The sequence below is a fragment of the Brassica napus genome, chromosome C1 (assembly GCF_020379485.1).
Source record: "Brassica napus cultivar Da-Ae chromosome C1, Da-Ae, whole genome shotgun sequence".
Lineage (NCBI taxonomy): Eukaryota > Viridiplantae > Streptophyta > Magnoliopsida > Brassicales > Brassicaceae > Brassica > Brassica napus.
Window position 1 is genome coordinate 18,959,973 of NC_063444.1, and position 11,536 is coordinate 18,971,508.

The 11,536-nt window shown below is 26.2% G+C and overlaps 1 protein-coding gene across 1 annotated transcript; it reads right to left on the reverse strand.

Moving 5' to 3' along the window:
- Nucleotides 1–10,869: 10,869 nt before the first annotated feature.
- Nucleotides 10,870–11,175, reverse strand: LOC125579862. The gene has a single exon (XM_048743746.1). The coding sequence runs from the start codon at nucleotides 11,173–11,175 to the stop codon at nucleotides 10,870–10,872; it is 306 nt and encodes a 101-aa protein (XP_048599703.1).
- Nucleotides 11,176–11,536: the final 361 nt, after the last annotated feature.

Sequence of the window (11,536 nt, forward strand, 5' to 3'; positions counted from 1 at the left end):
GCATCCTTCTTCATTTTGTTTAATTTTTTATTATTAAAAAAATAAACAATCACATTAACCATATAATAAAAAATTAGATTTTTTTTTCTTATATGTTATATTTGGAATTTTTTAAAATGACATTAAATTAAAAAAATGAGGAAACCTTATATGTTATATTTTTTTTTAAATGACTTTGAAATACAAAAATGAGGACACTTTATATGTTATATTTTTCTTATATGTTAGATTTTTTCTTATATGTTATATTTTGAATTTTTTAAAACGACTTTAAATTACAAAAATGTAAGTTTTCCTTAAGTATACGACTAAAAACATTAAAAAGACATGTATCTGTTCGATGGCTGATTTGAAAGCTTTCAAAACCATATGTAAGATAAAAGTCAAAATAATTCAACTGTGAAAATAATACTGTTTACTTTTTTAAGAATGTGTTCGAGGGAAAAAATAAGGTTTTTATGTCATAATTTGTTTAATGTCCACTAGAGAACATTATATTAACCTAAAATATAAGAAGTGTGTATTTTTTCCCTAAATAAAAGCTACGAAATTACCTAATATGATTTACATATATATGGCAATTAATGATTATGAATAATAAAGATTTGATAACAATTTTTGCATCCTTCTTCATTTTGTTTAATTTTATATTATTAAAAAAAATAAACAATCACATTAACCATATAATAAAAAAATTAGATTTTCTTCTTATATGTTATATTTGGAATTTTTTAAAATGACATTAAATTACAAAAATGAGGAAACCTTATATGTTATTTTTTTTTTAAAACGACTTTAAAATACAAAAATGAGGACACTTTATATGTTATATTTTTCTTATATGTTAGACTTTTTCTTATATGTTATATTTTGAATTTTTAAAACGACTTTAAATTACAAAAATGTAAGTTTTCCTTAAGTATACGACTAAAAACATTAAAATGACATGTATCAATTCGATGGTTGATTTAAAAGCTTTCAAAACCATATGGAAGATAAAAGTCAAAATAATTCAACTGTGAAAACAACACTGTTCACTTTTTTCAAGAATGTGTTCGATGGAAAAAATAAGGTTTTTATGTCATAATTTGTTTAATGTTCAATCCGATCATTCCATGATGTATTAATTATAGTTTTGTTCCATCATTTTTAATAAAAATTGATTTGATCCATCGGAAAGAAATTATATAATAACAAAATAAATATTGTATATATATAAATAAAATGATCAAATATATAAAAAAAAATTCGATAATATATAGAAATAAACTCACCATGCGCATGGCGCAAGTATCATCCTAGTTGTATTTGTAAAAGAGTTATTTCAAATTCGATATCTTTTAAAAAAGTAAACAAAATATTATCAAGTTATATTATGTTTTTAAAATAAAAAAAGTAAAAAAAAAAATAGCAGTAACAGAAAAAAGAATTAAAAAAAAAAATTTAACGTCGTCAGCAAAACACTAAACCCTAAATCCTAATCTCTAAACCCTAAATCCTAAACCCTAAACTCTTGGGTAAACCCTAAACCCTTGGGTAAACTCTAAACCCTTGGATAAACTCTAAACCCTTGGATAAATCATAAACTCTAAATAAAAACACTAAACTCTTAAACTCTAAACCCTAAAATCCTAAACCCTAAACCCTTGAGTGTTTTAGTGTTTAGTGATTTTGATTTAGAGTTTAAGATTTATCCTAGAGTTTAAGATTTATCCTAGGGTTTAGGGTTTACCTAAGAGTTTAGGGTTTAAGATTTAGGGATTAGAATTTAGGGTTTAATGTTTTGCTGACGACGTTAAATTTTTTTTTTTGCAATTACTACTATTTTTTTTTACCTTTTAATTTTAAAAAGATAATATAATTTGACAATATTTTATTTCTTTTTTTAAAAGATACCAAATATAAAATAACAAAAGCCTATTGGTTGGTGAACCCAAGAATAAGTCTAGTATTTGTAAAAAAAACAGGTCTAAACACATTTTGGACGATTTTATCATTGTAGTACAACGAGTGAATTTTTCGTTCATTTTGTATTATATAAATGTTTATTTAAAAAAAAAAAAATTAATTATATGAGCTTAACTTATTATTGAATATCTTATATTATTATGTAATGTGTCATATGTTAATAATCTACTAAAGTATTAAATATACTTTTAAAATCTATGGTTGATAAAATCACAAGTTATTTTTGTCATTCTTATTCCTTTTAATACATTTCTCAAAACAATTTACTTATCATATTTCTTCCTCATATTTTTTTAGTTTCTTTCATTGGGTTTTATAGAAAAATTCTAACAGTAAAAAATAGAAAATAACATTTAAAAGACAAATCAATGAAAATCTTTGAATAGTAACACAGATTACAACACTTCTCAAGAGTTTTTATCTTTGTCAGTTAAATATGACAAAAACATATAACTTTTTAGTATATGTGTATAGTAGGCATGTGATTTTATTACTTTCTGCATATTTTATATGTGTTAAACTATATATTTGTTTGATCCAACATATTTTGACTGAAAACTCAAATATTTTCTTTTTCTAAACTGAGATAATTATTTCTATAATCATCTTGTTCATAAAATTATTAGTTTAAAACTAATATATTTTTTTTATTAACATGAAAAATAAAATGATAATATCAGTAAGTGATGAAAATAAAATTCCACATAATATATTTAATAAAGCTAAAATAATAATATTTAATGAGAAACTTTCTGCAATTAGTAACAATAATTTATTTGTATTTATATGTCCTTTTAGCATTCAAAATTTTATAAAAATATATCAGATCTACCAAAATTTTATGTCTTTACACATATCATACTCTGTCTCTGGGTCCGGATCTGAAAATAATAATCATGCCAAAACAAAAATTGTGAAAATATTTACATATCAAATTACCTGTTCATACATTATTTAGCCCAAAAGTAAGGCGGCCACTTCCAACATTTTTAGCAATGAAAATCCATTTGGCGCTCAAACCAAACGCTACGAGCGGTAATATTCTCACCGTTAATAAACGGACATCTTGACCCAAGATTTTTTATTACACAACGTGGTGTGAAGCTTAAAGAGATTCTGATTTGATGAGCCATTAAACACTTGGAACAACCCGTTACTTATAATGTGGGCTTTGTAATGGGTCCATTGGTGATTGATTACTCCTACATTCTTATTGAAGAACTTCTAAACATTTTAACGGGTTGTTCCAAGTGTTTAATGGCTCATCAAATCAGAATCTCTTATTGAAGAACTTCTAAACTTTATTCCAAAATCTGAGCAAAATAAAAGCTTTGACAAAAAGGAAACGATCACAAATAAAAAATGCATTTTATGTGAAACTGATTTATGGGAGAAAAAACAACACATGAATACAAAAATATAAAGGTCCAGATTCTATTCATTGACAACATATAAATAACACATGGTATAAAGGTCGACAATTTCATGACATAACAAGAGTATTAATTGGTGTTTCAAAAAAAAAAAAAAAAACAAGAGTATTAATTGATTCTGAGATGATATCTTCAAATCCTAGGGAAAAGAAACCAAATGTTTGTGGATAGTTTTTCGAGCTTAGGAAGTTTCTCCAGCTCGTCGCGTTAACAAAAAAAAAGAGATACCTTGCATTCCCGGATGTAGTCAGAAATACCTCGGCAACCTCGAGCTTCTCAAATGTCAAGCTCGTACTGTCCATGGTCAACACATGGTTTTATTGTGTTACTAGATTAATTATTTTATGTATTATATATTCTTACATATAATGAAATAATTAAATATATTGAATAATTAAAAGTCAGTAGCTGTTACATATATAATTAAATTGGTGCGAACATATAAATCAATTTTATTAATCTAAAGAATAATTTTTTTCTATTTGATAGGATATATAATTAAATTTAAATGATATTAACACACATAGTATATTTTTAATATAAATGTATATTAAATGATGTTTATACTGATATATTTTTTTATCGTTTGTATCTTTTATAGCAAAAACTTTAAATTAATGTTAACAAATTTTTATTATGGGATTAATAATTTTAGTAATTTATATTTTTTAAAAAATTAAGTTGTCAATGTTTGTTCAATTATCAAAATAAAATTTTCAAAGTAAATTTTGAAAATTAAATATTTATGTATTTTATATGGTATACAATTGACTTTAAAACGATATATATATATATAGGGGTTGATTGGTAGAAGCTGTACCTTTGGATTTTTTGTTTTAAGAATTAAGCTGTAGATTTTGTGGCTTTAGCTTTAAACTTTACTAGGATAAGACCCGCGCCTTGCGCGGGATTAAGTTATTATTTTTATTATATTTTGGAGAATGAAACAATAGTTTGGCTTCATTTGGATTACGGGTGTTCAACCCGGATATCGGGTTAGTTTCGGTTCGGTTCGGTTTTTTTCGGTATTTGGTTAGTAAAATATAACTACTATTCTAAATCAATATTTACTTTGACTTTAGTCTTTCACATACTTTTGAAAGATTTCAACTGGACGACTAAATTGATCAGCCAATCTTGTTGCTTTAAATCATTAGTGTTTATATATATATATTATTTAGTTTGAATATTTATTAAATAAAAATTCATATGCGTTATATTTTATGATCATTTGTAACTTATTACAACAAAAAAATAATCTATTGATCACAAAATTTTCAGAGTGGGAATATTCAAATTTCTAATAATATATAGACATTTTGAAAAATTCAAATATAACATATAAGAAAAAATATAAATGTTTTTATTATATATTTAATGTGATTTTTTAATATCTTTCAATAATATAAAATTAAAAAAAAGAACTAAGACACAAAAATTGTTATCAAATATTTATTATTTATAATAATTAATTTTCATATATACGTTAATCATATTAGGTAATTTTGTAGCTTCTAATTAAGGAAAGTGCAAAAAAATTTTGGTAGATTATTTATCAATTAGATAGTTAGTTTAATAAAAAATATAATGTAAGTCAAGATGGACCAACCTATTTTTCTAAGAATAGTATATTTTATATAGTCATTTATTAAATGAGAATTTATAATCATACAGTTCTATGATCATTCATATCATTTTATAACTGAATATTTAAATAATCGATAACAAAAATTTCAATGTGAAATCTTTAATAAGTTTATAATTTATAAATGTTTTTGAAAATTCATTGAAAGTTTTAATATTAAAATATTTATGTAATCTTATGGTATATAGTATAATCTATATATATATATATATAAATATATATGTTTTATTATTAAATGATATTTTTTACTCATATGGTTTTAAAATAATGTGTATCTTCTTATAATATTAAATAAAAGTTCATATTAATACAATTTTATGATCATTTGTACTTATTATGACAAAAAAAATAATCTATTGATCACAAAATTTTCAGAGTGGGGATATTCAAATTTCTAATAATTTATAGACGTTTTGAAAAATTCATAATATAACATATAAGAAAAATTATAAATGTTTTTATTATATATTTAATGTGATTTTTAAATATATTTTAATAATATAAAATTAAAAAAAGAACTAAGATACAAAAATTGTTATCAAATATTTATTATTCATTATAATTAATTTTCACATATACGTTAATCATATTAGGTAATTTCGTAGCTTTTATTTAAGGAAAGTGCAAAATATTTTTTGGTACGTTATTTATCAATTCGATAGTTAGTTTAATAAAAAGTGTAATATAAGTTAAGATGAACCAACCTATTTTTCTAGGAATAGTATATTTTGTATAGTTATTTATTAAATAAGAATTTATAATCATACAGTTCTATGATCGTTCATATCGTTTTATAACAAAATATTTAAATCATCGATAACAAAATTTTCAATCTAAAATCTTTAATAATTTATAATTTATAAATGTTCTTGAAAATTCATTGAAAGTTTTAATATTAAAATATTTATGTAATCTTATGGTATATAGTGTTTAATATATATATATATATTTATTTATTTTATTATTAAATGATATTTTTTACTCATATGGTTTTAAAATCATATGTATCTTCTTATAATAAAAATGTTAAACCAATTGATCATTAATTTTTAACATAATAATTTTAATAGTTTTAGTCATTTATTGTCGTTTTTAAAAATTCAAAATATAACATATACGAAAAAATCTAAATTTTATTTTTATAGCTAATTTGATTGTTTAATTTATTTTAATAATATAAAATTAAACAAAAAATGATGGAGGAGATATACATTGTTATCAAATCTTTATTATTAAACTCATTAATTGTCATATATATATTAGTCATTTATGGTAATTCCGTAGGTTTTATTTAAGGAAAGAAAATATCATATCATATCATTATATCATATAGTTTGACCAACTTATGTATCTAACAACATATAAAAATCGAATGTGGACCTACTTATTTTTCAATTGAATGTAATTGACTACCTAATTGAGTGCCACCTATGCATTGGGGCCTCTTTTAATTAATACAAAATTGAGGTTACATCTTTTCAAATGTTCCTCAATTAATATATAAGGGATTGTTGTAGGTTTTTCAAAGTTTTAAAAGCAGTAAACCTAAAGTCGTAGAAAAATTAATTTCTAGAGCCATTATATTTCCTTTAAAGATTTTGTGCTCTAGGTTTAGTTTTTATTAATAAAGCTTGATTGCTTCGATTTTATTGCTCTAAAAAGAATTATGGTTGTGTAGAGCACTCAGAGCCAACACCAATCACCCCCCATATATATATATATCTTTTAATCTTAATAATTAATTAAACTATACTTTTTACTTATATGATTTTATAACAATTTTTATTTTTCATAGCAAAAATTTTAAACCATGGATCACAAAATTTGAATTTGAGACTTTTAACAGTTTTAGTAATTTATAGTCGTTTTTAAAAATTCAAAATATAACATATACAGAAAATTTTAAATTTTATTATATGGTTAATGTGGTTTTTTAATCTATTTTAATAATTTAAAATTAAACAAATATGATAGAATATACACTAATTTTTATCAAATCTTTATTATTCAAAATCATTAATTGTCATATATGCTTTAGCCACATTAGGCAATTTCGTAACTTTTAATTAAGGAAATTATAAAGACCATTAATAATGAATTTATGGTTAGTTTAATAAAAAATATATTATATAATTAGATGGACCAACCTATTTCTCTAATGATTCTATGAATCATCCTAGTCATGACACGTGGCTACAAAAAGAAGTTATAATGTTTCTCAATTAATATTGTACTAGATCTGGATCCACGCAACCGCGCGAGTGTTAATTTTCATTTTTATTTACATAGATATTTTATTTTTATTTCAAGAATGATGTATATTCAAATGTGTATATGAATTTTTCAAACATAATCATGTGATTCAATTTTATTGTTTTTCATCAAATTAATCATTTCAAAATGTAACATGTATTTTCTTTTATATATTTCTGTTTGTTGAATTAGTGTTTGATTATTGAACTCATGAACTTTTGAAATCTAGATTGGTAAAAATATAAAATTATTTTCATTTACAAAGATATTGTAACATTTCACAAAAATATAAAGTCAAAGTGAATTAAAATTATATCTCATAGATTATAATTATAAAGTAATTAATTAAATATTTAGTATTTTTTGGTTATTTTATCAAAAAACGAAGTATTTTTTGTTTAACAAATAACACTGACATATATTTAAAATGATTTTGTTGCATCTACCTTAAAAATGCGTTGGTAGCATGTTATTCTATAAATTTTAATAACTTATCTTCTTAAATTCATAAAATTCAATCAAATACAGAGATTAAATAATGATTGTAATATGGGCCACAATAGTCTATGATCCAAGTAATGATTTCATTAGGTTTCAGTTACCTATTTTTTTACGGGAAGAAAACTAATTTTTTTTTTGATAACACACGCGACTTTTTTCGTTCAGAACAAAGCTAATCTCAGAAGAGCTTTATGTCTTCCTCACCGCATCGTTAAACATAGATACATATCACTTTTCACTTGAATCTAAACGGAAGAAGTTTTTGAACATCATCAATAACTAACGCCTATCTACAAATGTTTGGAGTTTATTTTTAATTTATCTAACAACCGATTACTATTCTAGATGATTTTAGGGTTTTGTTATGTTGAATCGAGATTTGATAGATTATATCTCAATCATACAGATCGGCGTTTATGACATTGGAGAGGTCCACTCCTCGAAGTACGAACCTCTGTTTTTGGGTGATCAAGCTTAGTTTCTGAAATCAAAAATATGTTCGATAAAAGCATTAACAGAGTCGTAGTGGTGGAGATGTTTGTAGGTCGTACAGAGGTTCGTAGACAAAATAGACAGGTACTTTAATATACTAAGTTGAATTTCCTCTGTTTTGGAGCTTGAGCGTAGGATAATATATTTTGTTTATCATAATAGAAAGGTACTTTAATATACTCTTTGTTTTTTCAAAATTGATATACTGCAATAAGTTAGTGACGAAATATATTATTTACAATTGTTTCATATTCTTAAGCTCTGTTTTGTAATCTCTGCAGAGAATCATCTTAAAGATGCCTGATATGGAAGATACTGCAAAGTCCTTCTAGTGCAGAGGAACTGTTGAATGATCTTGAGATCAAGAAACAGAGCTCGTACATGGGTTAGGCGTCTCAAACAATATACGTAAGTTCTGTATAATCCATAAATTAGTTACTAAGTTCAATGACTGACTTTAAAATTTATTCTTTTAACAGATATATAATACAAACAGGCTCCAAGGAAAGCCAAGGAAGATCGTGAGGAATGATATTGTGAGGAAGATCGTGAGGAATGATAAGCCAAGCTAACAGATATATAATACAATCTTTCTCGCAGCATGCATGACATGGATGAACAATTGTGAGGAAGATCGTAAAGAGGCTCCAAGGAAAGCCAAGGATCATTGGTTTTCTGCCTCCAGGAGTGAAGCAACTTAACTTGGACTCGCCAGCCCTGTTTGTAGGGTTTGACGTCTTTTAATAACGAAAGTGCTTGGATCATAGAAATAGCTCAAACTGTTTTAGTTTAGGTGATGGTTGAGGTTAAGGGTAGAGCCATCGATATATATATATAGATCGCTAGGTTTGTTAGGGTATTTAGAAAGAATATACCGTGACTTTATTCGCAAGTAATATATATGAATTGTAGAAAATTTTGAATAAGTTGTTATGGTTATATCGTAAATATTCGTATCTTGATATATTTGAGGATATTCTTCTTAGTTGTTTCGATATTTCATTGCAAAAAATTAGGAAAACACATGAGGAGTGGACGGGAAGTTATAATTCGATCATTATGGTTAGAATATCATTTTTTAAACGTTCAAGTAACATGAACTGTGTAAATTAGTTGTTTCAATATAAGGAATATATATATATTATATATATATATTATTGTTGCAACAGAATCATGGTTTTGAAAAATCTTGTTATATTGGTTTTAAAGATAAACAATGATTTGAATAATGATCGAATTATAACTGATATGATATATTGGCTCGATGCTGATATGATAAGACCGGTTTGATGGTTCTTTTCAGGTGAACAGGTTCAAATAATAGAACTCGAATCATCACTTGAGCATGTATAAATAATGTGTAAGTGACAAAACCAATCTAAAACAGAGGTTTTATGGACCATTTTAGATGAAATGCTTGAGCTGTTAACGACGAACCGGCTGTATGGTCTGTCTACAAATGTTGTTGATACGAGTTGGTTTTGTTTATTACATGAACGACATGTATATTAACATACCAGAACTCTAGAACAGAACGAAACAGAACGAAAATGTATTAGTCTATGAACGAAAATGATTTCAATATGATGGATTGTGTTTTATGTTTTAGATGGTTTACATTACCACTATGTATAATTTATTAAGGAATCAAATGTGGGTTTGTTAACCATTCTGGTTTTATAGGAGTCGATGTTATATTATGAATGATATATTAGAAGCCATATTATTAACAATAAATGAATGATAACTGATTTCTAGTGAGAGTCCATTTTTAAAAAAATCACACATGAATCAAGGTTGTGACTTCTATTTTAATATATAAGATTAGAAAAAAATTATAGACAACTCTTATAGTTTAATAGTAGTGTATTTGTTACGTTATTTGTTCCTTTACATTATAATTTATTTATTTTTTCAGTTTATATGTTAAAATAGTGCGTTTTCGTGAAAGTGCAAATTTATTAAATTCCAGTGATAATTATTTTTTGTAGGTCAGTTCTACGCAAAATACAAATAAACAGAAACAAAATTCCATTAACCTTTACAAATTAGAATGATATTTGATTAAAAATTTTTAAATATATAAATATTATATATTTAACAAGTACGAAATCTAACTTTTAAATAAAAGCATTATGCGTTATCTGTTGTGAAACTAGAGAATAGAAACTGTATATTCTCATTAATCTTAAACATAAAGAGCCCTTTATATATAGGGAATTAAACCGTTATAGAATAATGGAAAAACTAGAAAAGGAAATACAAATAAGGAAATAGTACAAATCATAAACCAATCAGGAAAAGGAAACTAGGGTTTCTCTCTCTCTCTAGCCGCCGGTTCTCTCTCTCTCTCTCTCTCTCTCTCTCTAGGGCGCCGACTCTCTCTCTCTAGTATGGACTGGTTATGGACATCCATAATATGATTTATAACACTTCCCCTTGGATGTCATAACCATACAGAGTTTATAATACGCTTTGGATGTTGCCTCATTAAAACCTTACCAGGAAAACCCAGTGGGACAAAACCATGGTGAAGGAAAAAGAGTACAACACGTATTACTCCCCATGTTCTGAACATCACTGAAGATCTTTCAACCTACGCATCCCAATCTGATGCGTGAGCTTCCTGAACGTGTAGGTCGGAAGTGATTTGGTGAACAGGTCTGTTGAGTTGTCGCTGGAACGCACTTGGACTACTTGGACCTCGCCGGCTTTCTGTAGCTCGTGCGTGAAGAAGAACTTAGGTAGTATGTGCTTCGTCCGGTCCCCTTTGATGTAGCCATCCTTAAGCTGAGCAATGCAAGCTGCATTGTCTTCATACATCACGGTTGGTGCGTCCTTGTCTTCGGTCATCCCACAATCGACTCGGACATGTTGGGTCATGGACCTCAACCAAACACACTCGCGGCTGGCCTCATGTATTGCCAGATCTCCGAATGGTTTGAAGATGTGGCCGCGATCGTCTGCTTCATAGAACGCCATGATATGGCCGTTCCACCATGTAAACACACCAACCCTGTGTGATCGAGCAATCCGAAAGATAACCTATCAGCAAAATAAACCTTTAGGTTGTGTGGATCCAAAGATAACCGTTCCATGAGGAGTATGAGAACGTGTTTATATCCCGTTCCAGCCGGGTCACAGAAACTAAATCTAACAATAGACTACAAGGATTATAAGCTCTAAACTAAAACGCCAAGATCCATAAACGTAGGAGAGCCGAATTCGGACTAGGACATCTTCA